Raw genomic sequence first — 16,331 nt, forward strand, 5'->3', positions numbered from 1 at the left:
TCAGATGCAATAACTATAGCTTTCTGAATATTTATGCCCACTGCAAACCTAGCATTATGGCTTCCAGCTCTACTGTGTTAAGATTGATTAAATGTCTCTTTTTAATAATTACTCTAAGTTGAGGAATGAAGACCGCAGCACCGGTCTTTTGATCCATCTGTAAATATTAGGACTTCATGTGTATATTGTTTCTCCAAGTAAATCTGTGCTATATACTGAACAAGTGTATGACTGGACTTTCCGTTATTGCCTTTTGAATGTATAAGTCGCTATATAAGTTGCTTTTACTGTGCTCATAGCACTCTTGCGTGAGCTTATCTCTTCTACTTTGGAAGGACATTTCTCCCATTTCCACCTGCATGGCTGTTACTGGAGATTTAAATGCACCACTGCAAATTCTGAGGGCTTGGCTTATTCTGCATCCAGAAATTCCCCCCCTCAAGTCCAACCTGTTAAACATGTTAGTCTGAGCCTTCCTGATCTCTGACTGTAGGCATAGCAGAGCATCCATTGCATTTTTACCTCTACTGAATCCATTTTGGTATGATGAAAACAGGCACTTGCTTTCTAAAAAATAAGTGAGTCTTTCAGTGACCATCTTTTCTATAGTTTTACCTAACTGAGACGTTAATTGGTCTGTAATTTGATGGATCTGATAGATCTTTTCTGGGTTTTAAAATCGGAACAATTGCAGGCTGTTTCCATGTAGATGAAATTATACCCGTTTCCCAAGCTGCATAAATAATCACAAAACAGCAACAACTCAGTCATTATCCATGTACTCCAACACAGTATAACATTTACTGTCTTTACCTGGAGAGGTGTGACGAACATTTGTTAATGCTTTCTTAATTCATACTGAGCAGTAAGTCCAAACTGCCTCTGAATTCATTTCTTTTTACATTTACCCTGCATCTAAGGTTCTTTGCCAGTGTCTCATTCCTGCACTGTTTAGGAATATCTGATAAATTACCAGAACTATGAATCTTTACAAACATTTGAACATTGAGCTCTGCCTTGTCTATATTATTAATCGCTATTCTGTTCTCTGTCCCTACTGTTTGGAAGCTTGTTTGTCCTCCTCACCACACCCCAAATGTCCACTAACCATGTCTCTCTGCCTATACTATTACAGTACTATTACATTGCCTCCAATATGTATGCTTTGTAGACCTTTTAATTCTTCGCTTGTGCTCTTGTAGTGAATCAATGCTTTTATTGAGTGGTAATTTTTCAGCTGTCTAAATGCTCTTTTTCTGTTCTTTACCGCTTTACTTACACTCCTCATGCCACCAAGGTACATACAGATTATTATATCAAGTTCCTTTACCATTATTAATACACACTAGCCCCACCCTATCCATAAAATCCTACTAGCACTGGACTACTAGCACTGGACTGACTAATCTGTACCTGGCTGTAGCTCAGGTGGCAGAGCAGGTCAGCCACTAATCAGAAGGTCGGTGGTTCGATCCCAGGCTGCCTCCGGGCTGCATGTCAAATATCCTTGGGCAAGATACTAACCCCATGTTTGCCTACTGGTGGTGGTCAGAGGGCCCGGTGGCGCCTGTGTCCGGCAGCCTCGCCTCTATCAGTGCGCCCCAGGGCAGCTGTGGCTACAATGTAGCTTGCTATCGCCAGTGTGTGAATGGGTGAATGACTGAATGTAGTGTAAAGCGCTTTGGGGTCCTATGGACTAGAAAAGCACTATACAAATGCAGGCCATTTACCATTTACCATTTATTCCAGTCTCCACAATAGTGCAAGAATAGCTGTGGTTAAAAAGAAAATGAGGAAGAATATGTCGCAGAAGCCCAGCAAAGAGGATACAGTGTACTCCTGTAAGCGATGTGGTAGCAGACATGAACCTAGACAGTGTCCAGCTTATGGCAAAAGATGTTTGAAATGCGATGGAAAAAATCATTTTGCCAAACAATGTCTGTCGAAAGCCAAACCCAAATCAGTGCATGTAGTTGAAGAGACTGACTTAAGCGAGACTTTCTTTGTGGGCATAGTGTCACTTGAGGATGTAAAAAGTGAGCATAACGAAGCAGAGGACAGTGAGCGATGCTCAGATTATGAAGACACGTGGATTGTTTCACTCCCAATACAAGGAGCTTTGGTGGCACTAAGGTGCGCAGGCGAACCTAATCAGCATGACAGAGATCCATGCCATGAAACCAAAGCCCAAAATAATAAAGAAAAGAGTACCTCTAAAAGACTACAATGGAAAGTATATTGAGAGCAGTGGTCAATGCAGGCTTAAAGTGACAATAAAACATAAAGATTATGATGTATTGTTTAATGTTGTTCCAGAAGGTCGTGAATTACTGCTGGGTGGCGTGACATCCAAAAGATTTAACCTAGTAGAAAGAGTGTATCACATCAGCTGTCCAGAAACAGAAAGTGGACAGCGAGGAGCAGTTGACTCCATTGTACAGCATTATGAGGATATCTTCAAAGGTTTGGGATGTCTACCATGCAATTACAGTATCCAGCTGAAAGAGGATGCAAAGCCAGTGATCCATGCACCACGTAGAGTCCCCGCTCCACTGAAGGACCGTTTAAAGAAAGAACTTAACAGGATGTTACAGTTGCAGGTCATTACAAAAGTGGAAGAACCGACTGCGTGGGTAAACTCAATGGTGTGTGTGGATAAAAGGAATAAAAACAATGATTTGAGAATATGCATGGACCCTGGCGATTTAAATCAAGCCATAAAACGTGAGCACTACCAGATACCAAAGCGTGAAGAGGTTGCAAGTGAAATGGCAGGCGCCAAATACTTTTCAAAGCTAGATGCAGCACAGGGTTTTTGGCAAATAAAGCTGGATGAGAAAAGTTCAAAATACTGTACTTTCAATACACCTTTTGGCAGGTATAGATTCCTCAGAATGCCATTTGGCATAATCTCAGCATCTGAGATTTTTCATCGTGCCATGGACAACATGTTAGAGGGTTTACAAGGTGTTCGCTGTTATGTTGATGATGTGGTTATATGGGGCTCCACCCTACAAGAACATAATGAAAGACCGGTGAAGGTGCTGCAGCAGATGAGGGAGAATGGATTAAAGTTAAATCGTGACAAGTGTCATTTTGGTGTGAAGGAAATAACATTTCTGGGAGACAAATTCTCTGCTGGAGGTATTGAGCCAGATGAAAGAAAAGTAAAAGCCATCACAACAATGCCACGCCCGACAGATAAGAGAGGTGTGCTCAGAGTGATGGGAATGATAAACTTTGTAGGAAAATTCATACCTAACTTGTCAGTGCGAACATCAGCACTAAGGGAGTTACTTCGTGATTCCATAGAATTTAAATGGTCAGCGAGGCATGAGCAAGAATGGAATGATTTAAAAACCACACTGACAACGCGCCCAGTGCTTGCATATTATGATCCAACTAAGAGTCTGAAAATCTCAACAGATGCCTCAAAGGATGGGCTTGGAGCTGTTTTACTTCAAGCTGAAGAGGGGAGTTGGAAACCAGTTGCTTATGCTTCTAGATCCATGACTAAGTCTGAAACCAGATATGCTCAGATTGAGAAAGAATGTCTCGGACTGGCATATGGACTTGATATTTTTCACTGTTATGTTTATGGTCTTCCTACCTTTACAGTTGAGACAGATCATCGTCCTTTGGTGTCAATCATTAAGAAACATCTGAACGAGATGTCACCGAGGATTCAACGTCTCATGATGAAACTGCAAAGGTACAGCTTTGACTTGATATACACACCAGGAAAGCATTTAGCTTTAGCGGATGCACTGTCGCGAGCATCAGAGGTGTGTCACGCAAGCTCCACTGAGAAAGAAGTAGACGATCATGTTAATATGATAGTGGAGTCTCTGCCAGTGTCTGACGCAAAGATAAAACAAATATGCGAGGAGACAGCTGCAGACAGGGAGCTGCAAACGGTGATGGAAAATATCCAAGGGGACTGGCCCAAAGGGTCTTGTTCAAAGTATTATCATGTTAGATCGGAGCTCAATGTGGTAAATGGACTGCTGTTGAGAGGCAATAGGATTGTGATACCACATAGTCTGAGACAGCTGATACTTCAAAGAATACATGAGGGACATCTGGGAATAGAAAAGTGTAAAAGGAGAGCTAGAGACACTGTGTACTGGCCTGGCATTAATAAAGACATTGAGACCATGGTCGGAAAGTGTGAAACATGTAACAAGTTTCAGAGCAGACAGGCAAGAGAACCCATGATGATTCCTGAACTTCCTACAGCGCCTTGGAGGAAAGTCGGAACAGATTTATTTCATTTTAATGGGAAAGACTATCTGTTGGTGATAGATTATTACTCTAACTTTCCTGAGATTGCTCTGCTTACAAGTACAACTGCTAATAATGTGATCACACATGTTGTTACAGGAAAAAATGATTCTATGTTTCTTTACCTTCTTTTAAATGTACAAAGATGCCTTTTGTCTGCCTTTTGTCTATGGTTAGATTAGTTTAGAATTATCTTTTTAGACTTTCTCAGCAAAGACATACTGTTTTGGGACATATTGTTTTAGATTGTTTTATCTCTCACAGCCTTCTCCCAGCTCTCTGCTGACGAGACTAGCGCCACATATGGAGTTGTTTATTTTATTTGTTTTGTATTTTCTTATCCTGTTCTCACTGTCTTTCCTATAAAAATTACCAAGCCACTGTGCATGGTGTGAGTTGTTCTTAGCAGCTCACCCGTGTACACGTTTGATAAAGAAAGTAACTTTGTCTCATTGTGTCTTTATTTCTCCTGGGTCTTTTACAGAGTTTTCCTCCAACATTTCTTGGTCCTTCGGAGCCGGATCGCCTCCATCGTGTCCCATCTCCGTGACCAGTCCACGTTGCTCGCCTGTCGACAGCTCACATACTAGGTGTGTGATAAAAGACCAAGAGCGTTAAATTCGAGTCTTGGCCAACGTTCTTAGAAAGCGACCCACGGTGGTGGGGCCCGATCGAGGTGGACCAGACCCGGCGACACTGACCAGGTAGATACAGACACACTGACACAATCTTGCGTAAAAGCGCATTTTGAATTCAGGGAATTTAAAATAGCGGAAGTAGCTCGTCGACTGGTAGCTTTGGAAGCTCGTCGACTGGTAGCGTAGCTCGTCGACTGGTAGCTCTGGGAGCTCGTCGACTGGTAGCTTTGGAGCTCTGGGTAGCTCCCCCAGCTGGGTCTAGACTGGGTCTAGGGAGTAAGTAGCTCTGGGAGCTCCCCTTATTATAAGGGTTCCGGTCGCGCGCGTCGAAGCTGTGAATGTGAATGTATGTGTGTGTATTGTTTTAATTAACGGAGCAAGCTGAATTTTCACGGTCCAATAAGAGACTGAGCCGCTCCTACTGTGTTTTTCTTTCACTGCTGTTCGCTGAAGTGCTGGTGGCTTGGGAGAACGGTCGAGTTCCGCCTCGTAAAGTTCACACCGCTTTTGGAAATAGTCCGAAAGTAGAAGGGCGTGTGAACAACCACTCTCATTCCTCATACCAGCGAAGGTGGATAGCAGCTGTATTGCCAGTGTATAAATAAATAAATAAAAATAAATAACTAAATAAATACATAAGTAAGATACACTAAATAATAAAAATTGAAAAATGGGGAATAAAACCTCTAAACCTGTTGCCAATAATGGGCAGTATACACAAAAGTTCATTAATGACGAACAGTGGATAGAAAATAAATATCCAGGTGCAGGAAAAATCAGCGCAAGGAGATGGCGTAATCCTAAAAAGACGTCATGTCCTGGGTGGGAGGGTACGTGCAGCCCCGCAGCTTTAACACAGCTCAAAGATAGCTTATTAAAGGAAATAAGTGCAACCACAAATCTTAGAAAGAAAGGAAAACGCACAAATGAATTAACTTTCCTAGATGCATGGAAAAAAGAGCAACAGAGACGTGCTGAGAATAGAGAAAAGAGACAGAATAAAAAACAAAAGCAAAGCTGTGAGGTGCCTGAAGCAACGGCTGCAGCCCCTCCCCCCTATGTTACTGCCTCTGCATCAACTCCCAAGCAAACAGACAAAGATGCAGCTGTGAATAACCCTTACGGTTCAGTGCAGGCAGATTTAGCTAAAATGTCATTAACACATGCACCTGAAGCAGATATAGGGGAAGATCATGTAGGCAGGGAAATATGGCCTGACCCCCCAAGCCCCCCAGGAGTATTTCCATTAATAAGTTCACCTAACCCCAGATATGGTCAGCCGATTGGACCTATGGGGCATCAAGACGCACACCCCACAATTCTTGTGTTTAGACCATGGTCACATGAGGATCGCAAAAATGTTCTTAAAGATGTCCCGCCCCTGCATGACGGTTTTGACATATGGAAGAGAGCAGTTGAAGCAATTAGGACTCAGTGGTATTTAAACGGTCATGAAATGTACCAGGTACTTCAAGATCTTTTAGGTTTGAAGTTTGGCTCAGTGAAAGGCTCTTTCACTGGGGGGGCAATTAATAATCCTTTAGATTCTTTAGTGGTCGGCAACGGACCACAACCCCTGCGTGCAGGTGACCCTGATTTAGAAGGCCAACTACATAACTTCTATGAACGTGTGAAATTACAGCTGGCCCCCAAGCCAAACTACAATAAAATAGGAGAAGTGAAACAGAAAGAAAATGAAACTGCATCAGACTTTTTAGACCGCCTGCGCCCAGTTTTTAGGCAGCATTCAGGTTTAGATTATGCCGATGGCGATGCAACGCCATTCCAGCAGCAGTTAAAAAATGCATTTCTAAATGGCCTGCTCCCACCAATAAGAGCACATGTAGAGAAACATTGGGTCACAATGACCACTGGCAACCTGCCGGATGCCCTGTTACATGCTGAACACGCCACAAAAGTGCACAAACAGAAAAATAAGGCTGACGTCTTCACCATAGATTCAGAGACAGGTTTCCTTGCATTTTCGGGAGGCTATCAGAGGCAGAGAGGGAAGCAAGGCAATCGGCAGCAAGGCCACAAACACCCAAACAGAAACAGCAGATATTTCAAAGACAATGCCTGTTTTAACTGTGGGAGAGAAGGTCATTTTGCACGAGATTGCAGGAGCAAGCCACAGACACAAAATAATAGGAGAAACAATGACAGGCAAAACAGTGGCGAATCTATGGAGAACAGCGACATGTGACTAGAAAACACACAAGACATGAACATTGATGAGGGAGGGGAAGTTTTTAACATAGAACAATTGCTATTAGGGTCAGAATACAAACCAATGCTGCTAATTCATGTGAACGGGCAACCAATCCAGATGTTGTGTGACACCGGAGCATGTAAAACGGTTCTAAGGCAGCCGCCTAAAAACTTACAGTACTCAAAAGACACATTAGTTGTGAAGTCAGCCACAGGCCACACCACTGTACAACAACTAACTGCCCCGTTAGAATTAATGCATACCGAAAGTGGCCGCAGGTGCTTCATTAAATGCATATATGACCCGTCATGCCCAGTAAACCTACTAGGAAGAGACGCTCTGACAGAACTCAAGATAGGCGTGGTACCGGAAGAGAATGGCATGATTGCTGAATGCATGCTAAATGACAACACACCAGAGCCAGATAGCATTAACACGGCACACAGCAGCAACGTGTGTCTCTCTCAAGGCTACGGTGTCCCACATTATTACTGGACTCTTGAGTTGCCCGAGCTCACAAAGCTACACAATGTGGCCCGCAAATATACACCCCCCACATCCTATTTCCAGAAACCCACTGACTATCACAACACGTTGAGATTTAAACAAACTCCAGGCCCAGACCCACTTTACGATCAGCAAGTGTGGAAGCTAGGACAACAGAGTTTGACTTTACAACACCTGTATGTCACAAAGTCGGGAAATGCAGTGTGCTCAGTAATCCAATCAGCAGCCGTGAAGGCTTTGAACCGCATGCCTAAGCCACACGTGTCTGTAGCGCATGACTATCATTCAGACTGGAAGGATTTAGGAAATGTGTTAGCCAGGGTTGAAGCAGACACTTATGAAAAAACGGAAGACACTCATGAAGGCTGGCTTCAAGGCCGCCGGACGGGTTGTTTCCGACACACACTGGGTTGGCTGGTCACAGTCAGGCCCGCTGTACACCTAGCCGATGCCGCTGAAACACATGCACAATTAACTGAATGACACCAGGCAGCACTAGCTCAGCTGCCTGAAACTCTCTGGTCTACAGGCCCTGCTGATGTAGGCCTTATAAAAAATGCAGATGAAGTAAGAGTAAAACCTCTCTCAAAACACAGACCACTGATATCTCAATACCCACTCACTACTGAGGCTAGACATGGCATTCGCCCAGTGATAGCAGACATGGAGAAGGCAGGAATTTTAATAAAAACAAAGACAGCCACCTGTAACACTCCTATCTTTCCTGTTAAAAAAGCTACCGCGGGTGCATACCGTCTAGTACATGACCTGAGAGCTATAAACGAAGTGACTGAACAAATCTCACCTGTGGTTGCTAATCCACACACTATTTTAAATCAGGTCACACCGAACGAACAGTGGTTCTCAGTAATCGACCTTTCAAACGCCTTTTTCTCAGTTCCACTACATCCAGACTCACAGCCATTGTTTGGCTTCACCTATGAGGGTCAGAGGTACACATACACTCGTTTGCCCCAGGGTTTCCAGAATAGCCCAACCCTCTATGCAGAAGCACTGAAGAAGTCAATGTCTAGCTGTAAGCTCCCACAGCTAGGTCAATACTTGCTGTATGTAGATGACATTTTAATAACCGGACACACACAGCAGGCGTGCAAAGACAACACACTTGCTGTGCTACAGCATTTGGCTGAACAGGGCCACAAAGTCTCAAAACACAAACTGCAGCTGTGGAGTGATAACGTTACATATCTCGGACACACACTCACAGGCCAGGGCAAAACACTGCTGGGAACCAGAAAGCTGGCAGTGCAAAACACACCCAAACCTAAAACAAAACAACAGATGATGAGTTTTTTAGGTTTGTGTAATTTCTGTAGAGCTTGGATTCCAGAGTATGCACTAACAGTTCAGCCACTCCAAGACATGATTTATGGCAAAAACCTCGCTTTGCGCGACACAATAACGTGGACGGTAGAGGCAGACACAGCATTTACTAACCTAAAGGTGGCTTTACAAACAAATGTAGTCCTGGCCCTGCCTGATTATGACAAGCCTTTCGTGCTGCATGTTGATGGGGGGGCCGGCTACATGAAGGCAGTTCTGACACAGGCTTTTGGTGACAAACAGCGCCCTCTAGCATTCTACTCGTGTAAGTTAGACGCTGTAGTTTCGGGCCTGCCGACTTGCGTCCAAAGCTGTGCAGCGGCCACAGAAGCAGTAAAGAAGTCAGCAGACATTGTCTTAGGGCACAAACTAGTTGTCAAGGTCCCGCATGCTGTCACATCTATACTGCTGCAAGCCAATCTCTCTTACCTGACTCATGCCAGACAGCTATCGTATGTAGGCATTTTACTATCACAGTCTCACATCACACTGGAAAAATGTGGCACACTGAATCCAGGGACTCTAGTGAGCACACCAGCTGATGGAGATGTGCACAACTGCCATGCAGAATTAGACAAAGACACCAAACCCCGCCCTGACATCCATGCTGAGCCACAAGCTGGTTTTACTGATGTCTTTGTGGACGGATCGGCCTCTAAAGACAACACAGGCCGTAATTGTGTAGGTTACGCAGTAACCACAGACAGTAGAATAATAGAAGCAAAACCACTTTCTTCTTCATATTCTGCACAGAGCGCTGAGCTGATAGCTGTTATTCGCGCGTGTGAAATCCACAAAGATAAACCAATAAACGTTTATACAGACAGCCAGTATGTTTTCTCTGCTGTGCATCATTTCGCAAAGCTCTGGCAAAACAGAGGAATGATTACATCAACCGGTAAACCAGTCCAGCATGCAAGCCTCTTACAACGACTGCTGACTGTAATAAATTTACCACAACAACTCGCATTGTGTAAATGTGCAGCACACAAAACTGATGGCTCTTTTATTACTACAGGCAACAATTTTGCTGACAGTGCCGCAAAACAGGCGGCACAAAAGACAAACATGACACTGATGGCAGTAAACACACATCAGATTCCACTGGATGTGTTGCAAAGTGAACAAAAAGCAGCAAGCACAGCAGAGCAGGCAAAATGGCTAAAACACGGTGCAGTTCTGACAAACGATTTAATGATGTGTTATGGCAAGCCAGTGTTGCCAAAATCGCTCCACAAGATGGCGGCATTAGTGACTCATGGCTGTACGCATTTGTCATCGGGGGGAATGACCTGTATTGTCAACTCTCATTTTTACACTGTAAATTTTGAAACTTCAGCAAAACAATTTGTCAGAACGTGCATGACGTGTCAAAAATATAATGCTCAGGGTAACCTGCGACCACAAAGAGGCCGTTTTCCAACTCCGCCTCATCCTTTTCACACAATTCATATGGATTTTATTGAACTAAGCGAATGTCAAGGGTCAAAATACGCCCTAGTGGTTATAGACGTGTTCTCAAAGTGGCCGGAAATCTATCCAGTGAAAAAGGCAGATGCAATTTCAGTAGCAAAGTGCCTGTGCAATCACTTCATACCCACATATGGCATCCCAGCTTTGATACGGTCAGACAACGGCACTCATTTTGTAAATGATGTCATCACTAAGGTCTCTGAAGCACTCGGTTTCAGCATAAAACACCACTGTGCTTATCACCCTCAGAGCGCAGGCCTTGTAGAGAGAACTAACGGCACTATAAAACAAAGGCTCAGGAAATGCATGGCAGAAACAGGAAGGCCGTGGCCTGAATGTTTGGGTTTAGTGAAAATGTGGATGCGCTTAACACAAGGCTCCCATAAACTAACTCCATTTGAAATCATTCATGGCAGGCCGTTTCCACTGCCTATTACCAGTCAACCAATAGACAAAGCAATCAGAGAAAACACATTAGCAGAGTGGATGTCTAAGCTGTTAGAAAACAAAGAGATCGTTGTACATAATCAACAACCTGATGATGTTTCTCCAGTGTCTTGCAGACTAAAGCCCGGTGACTGGGTTCTGATCAAGGTGCTCCAAAGGAAAAACTGGAGCACACCCAGGTGGGAGGGGCCATACCAAGTCCTCCTCACTACACCGACCGCTTGCAAAATTGCGGAACGACCATCCTGGATCCATCAGAGTCACTGCAGGCGAGTCAGTGAAGCCATCTAAACACAGCTGACGGCAGGCTTGCCCGCTTGTTGTGATCTCGCCCGGTGGAGGGGTCAGCTTTCCTGGCCGGGGGGTCTACTCGCGACAGGAGGGTGTGTTCCGTCGTCATGACGTGGTGGCTCTTATCAACTGCAGCGGCCCTGACCATGGCCGGGCTCCTCACCTTTGCTTCCATGAGGGACAACAAGTCACGCTATATGGAGAAAAGGCAGACACTGTATGACAAAGGAAAGTACACCAAGTTTCCCCATGGCTACGCCACTAACTTCTGGTGGCAGTTTATGAACACTACAGCTCATTTGAATAACAAAACTGACTGCTATGCATGTACCCATATGCCCCTATCCTCACAGACGTCTGGCCTGTGGCCGTACAGCATACCTGAAGATCGCAGTTGGTGTCTGTTGGGCCTGGCAACACATCCAGGCTACGGTACTCTTTGGTCCAAAGCCAACTACAGCATCCCAGCAAAAGCAACCTGGAGGTCATCATCACTCACAAATGTGAACTGTTCTGGACAGACCTACCTACTGACCTGGCCCCAAGTCTCGGACCCACTGCCTGATGTAATTCTACTGAACAAACTGAACGCATCACAACTGCCAGTATGTGTGATGAACAATGGCTCACGGGCAGTGGGGGAGCTGCCTACTCACCTATGTAAGTCCATATACACTTTCTGCCCACCAAGGAACGAGAGGAAGTGTATGGCCTGTTCAATCAACGCCACCTGTGCCAGTAACACGACGCTGATGGGCCTAAACTGTCGCTCTGACTACAGCTACCGAATGCCACTACAAACAAAGACTCAGTACCAGACAGGATGTGCACGGACGGCACCCAGCAGCAGAGGAACCAGAGTTTTGGCTGACTGGTACTTCTTATGTGGCAACAAGGCTTATCTGTCACTCCCTGAAGGTTGGGGAGGTCTGTGCGCCCTGGTGGAATTATCAGATCACGTTTTCTTCATGCAAAGTGTTGCACATCACCCAAGCAGCCGGCAGAGACGCGAAGTGGACATCGCCTCCCCCAATTCTTTCGGCATTACAGTGGACACTGGAGTGCCGGGAGAGTTTCGCATCTGGGGAGGAGGAGTGAAATTCTTACAGAGCTTGATCCCCGGCATTGGAGTTGCCGAGGTGCGGGATCACGTGGAGATCAACCGATATGCTCTGCTACGACACATCAACTTGACTAAGACCCTGGGAACTGCCTTAGCAGGAGAACAGCAGGCCATCAGAACGATGGTGCTGCAGAACAGACTGACACTAGACCTGCTAACAGCATCACAAGGAGGAGTTTGCAAGCTGATCGGGGAAACATGTTGCACTTTTATCCCTGATGGATACGAAACTGGAGGAGACATTTATGAAGCTTTGCAGAATTTGACCGCTCTGCAAAAATATGTCACTGACCACACACCTGGAGCAGCTACAGCACAAGGCTGGCTGGACTGGCTGTTCAGCGGTTCATGGCTGGCTGCTGTAGCAAAGCCATTTTTTCTTCTAGGTCTCATCATGATAGCACTGCTCATATTAGTGTTGTGTGTGTTGCCATGCCTAAGAGTAATGATTTCACAGATGATAACAACTACAATGACTGCTTATGTTGCCGTGCCTGAAGAAGAACAACATCCCGTTGCAATTCTGTTAGAGGAGAACTTGTACTAGCTGCTAATAAATGACGTGGTGATTAAAAATGACTTGTCAAGTGATCATGCACTGATTAAAACATTAGTAGGTTATGCAAGTTTTCATGCTTTTATTTTTTTGAAGTCTTGACTTTTAAACATAAAGTTTTTCATTTTTATAACGTTTTCATACTCTTATTTTTTTGAAGTCTTCAGTTTTAAATATGAAGTTTTCATTATTTTACATATAAAGTTTTCAATTTAAGGTTTGCATCATTTTAAATATAAGGTTTTCATCCTTGTATTTTTTGAAGTTTTCATTTTACATATTGGGTTTTCATCATTTTTAAATATAAAGTTTTCATTTTACTTTTCATCCTTTTATTTTTTGTAAGTTTTCGTTTTAAAATATGAGGTTTTTATCCTTTATTTTTTGTAGTTTTATTATTTTTTCTTGTTTATTCCACTTGTTATTTCATTTACTATGATTTTCATTTACTATGTTTTTCTTTTTATTATTTTCTTTTGTTTTATTCTTTAGACCAAATGACTGCCATTTCTGCTATGCTGACATTTTGAAGATTTTGGAAATTAAAAAATTGCCTAAGATACTTAATAAATAACCTTCATAGACAATTGTTGTATACATTTAAAATAAGTTAAACAGGAGGGAATGTTACAGGAAAAAATGATTCTATGTTTCTTTACCTTCTTTTAAATGTACAAAGATGCCTTTTGTCTGCCTTTTGTCTATGGTTAGATTAGTTTAGAATTATCTTTTTAGACTTTCTCAGCAAAGACATACTGTTTTGGGACATATTGTTTTAGATTGTTTTATCTCTCACAGCCTTCTCCCAGCTCTCTGCTGACGAGACTAGCGCCACATATGGAGTTGTTTATTTTATTTGTTTTGTATTTTCTTATCCTGTTCTCACTGTCTTTCCTATAAAAATTACCAAGCCACTGTGCATGGTGTGAGTTGTTCTTAGCAGCTCACCCGTGTACACGTTTGATAAAGAAAGTAACTTTGTCTCATTGTGTCTTTATTTCTCCTGGGTCTTTTACAGAGTTTTCCCCCAACACATGTGAAGTCTATCTTTTCCAGGCATGGAATACCTGAAACTGTCATTAGTGACAATGGTCCTTGCTATAATTGCAAAGAATGGCAGAATTTCGCAAGAGAATACGGCTTTAAACATGTCACATCAAGTCCTCAACATCCACAGGCAAATGGCAAGGCTGAAAAAGGAGTGCATATCATCAAGCGGCTTCTGAAGAAGGCTACAGACAGTCGATCAGATCCTTATTTAGCTATGCTGAGCTACAGGACTGCTCCTCTTGACTGTGGTTTATCCCCTGCAGAATTACTGATGAATCGTAAGCTACACACAACTTTGCCCTGCTATGCAGAAAGCAAGCAGAGTGAAGAAATTATAAAAAAGCAAGAGCATCTGAAATGGAAGCAAAAACTGCAATACGACAAGGGAACAAGAGCACTTGGATTGCTTGCAAAGGATGATGTAGTGAGAATCCAAGATCAGAATGCATGGAGCAGGAAAGCCATTGTTCTTCAGGAAGCAGGTCCGAGATCATATGACGTAAGAACTGAAGAAGGTCATGTGTTCAGAAGGAACCGTCGTAACTTGCTGAAGACTAAAGAGACATTTCAGGAGGAACAATATGGTGAGGAAGATGAAAATGTTGATGTGTCACATGCAGAGACAGTGTCTGGTTTAAAACCACTGGATGGACATGAGCATGTGGAGAAAAGTGCAGTTGTTTCAGAACCTGTATTGAGGAGGTCAGAGCGTAAGGTCAAGAGACCAGTTAGGCTTAATCTGTAAAGCTACGACTGGATTTGTTTTTATCTTATATTCTGATGGTGTTGAGAGAAAAAAAAATTATTGTTGTAATACAAATATGTGTATATGTTGATTCGTGGGACCTATGTTGTCAGAGAAAAGGGGATGTGGTGATGTGTGGGTGTTCATGTGCCAATGGGGTTTTGCCAGTAGGGGGCGCTGTATTTGAGAGGGCTCATGAATGCCTCTATAAAAGAAGACTGACTTGTGAATGAAAGAATAAAATGTTTGGAGCAGACGCTCGCAAAACACAAGTGGATACTGTGTAATTATTCAAAGCTATACGAAGACAACACAGTGACCACTCCTTCCCCTTTACCATCCTTACTACCATTCCTAATAACCGTATATCCATGTGTAAGTTCCACTTTTCCACTGTTTTAACCATGTTTCCTGGATACATATTGCATGTCATTTTTTTGTAATTGAGAAATAAAATGACTATAATGAACTACCCCACGAGTTTGAGCTAGGATTCGTACCACTTATCATTTCCTCAACTCTCTCCCATTCTGGACTCATGATTCCCAGGTATTTGTCAGCAGCCTTCACAATTTAGGATTTGTTCAGTTTGAGTTGTGCAGTTTATTACATCCACCACAACTAACACAAAATCCTTCTTGCTCATAACCAAAGCATCTTTCTTTATTTTGGTAGGTCCTTCACAAGAGGTTGCTTTCTGTTTCAGCTTCTCTGACTGAGAAACTCTCTTTACCTCTTCTACATCACTTCTACAATCCCTACATCTGAGTTTTGTTTTGTTTTTGTTTTTTTGGACTTTGTGCATTGCCCCTTCTAATGCTAGCTAGCACTTCAAATAACTGACCCTGATTTGGATGGATGGATTCTTCATCATCTTTTTGCAGCTCCCTTCAGGGGTTGCCACAGCACATTACACAGGTCTGCAACCAAAAATTGTAATAAAGTATTGATTTTTTTTTCATTGCAGCTGTGCTTTTTAAATGAAAACTCTTCAAGTTTTGCAAAAAAAAGAAAAAAAAATGTATGCAAATATCCCATGCAGCTGAAATTTTTTTTTTTGCAGGCCTGTGGTATCTGCCTCCATCTCACCCTCTCTCAGCATCCTCCTCTGTGACACCAACCCTCTGCATCTCCTCTTTCACTACGTCTTTACCTCCTGCCTGGCAGCACTATCTTCGTTATCCCCACTTTCACTCCTCTGCACATGTCCAAACTGTCACAACCTCGCCTGTCAGACTTTGAGCTTTCTCTGATGTACTCATTTTTAATCCTCTCCATTCCAATGTGTGAGGAAGACTCCCCATTTATATGAACATACTGGGTTACATTAGACAGTAGCTTTAATTACTATGCCATGCATAATCTCTTTAGTGAAATATTATGGTCGGCAGTGTCAAACACTGCACTGAGGTCTGGCAGCACAAGCACAGAGATGAGTCCACTGTCAGAGACAGCAAAGACAACAAAGACAGCTGGGTCAAGTATTGACTTTTTAATTAATGGTTTAATTATTGCCAACTGTAATACTTAAGCCCATTAATAGAAATAATCATGTTTAACATCAAAACATGAACACTAGGACTTCTTTGAGCAGTCTTGAATGAATGGGATCTATTAGACACGTTGATCGTTTGGAGGAAGTGATTGTTGATGTTAGAAGT

General features: G+C 43.1%; 1 protein-coding gene across 1 annotated transcript; it reads left to right on the plus strand.

The window, feature by feature from the left end:
• Positions 1 to 4,382: 4,382 nt before the first annotated feature.
• LOC146571951 (uncharacterized) lies at positions 4,383 to 15,046 on the plus strand. Its single transcript, XM_085275964.1, has 2 exons — positions 4,383 to 4,988; positions 11,012 to 15,046. Exon 2 carries the CDS (start codon positions 11,304 to 11,306, stop codon positions 12,864 to 12,866), a length of 1,563 nt encoding a protein of 520 aa, XP_085132090.1. The 5' UTR covers positions 4,383 to 4,988; positions 11,012 to 11,303; the 3' UTR covers positions 12,867 to 15,046.
• The last annotated feature ends 1,285 nt before the right edge of the window (positions 15,047 to 16,331 follow it).

The sequence above is a fragment of the Mchenga conophoros genome, linkage group LG6 (genome assembly GCF_057382185.1).
Source record: "Mchenga conophoros isolate Kocher_MC1m ecotype Shallow Benthic linkage group LG6, M_conophoros_male_GT1.1, whole genome shotgun sequence".
In the NCBI taxonomy this organism is placed as follows: domain Eukaryota; kingdom Metazoa; phylum Chordata; class Actinopteri; order Cichliformes; family Cichlidae; genus Mchenga; species Mchenga conophoros.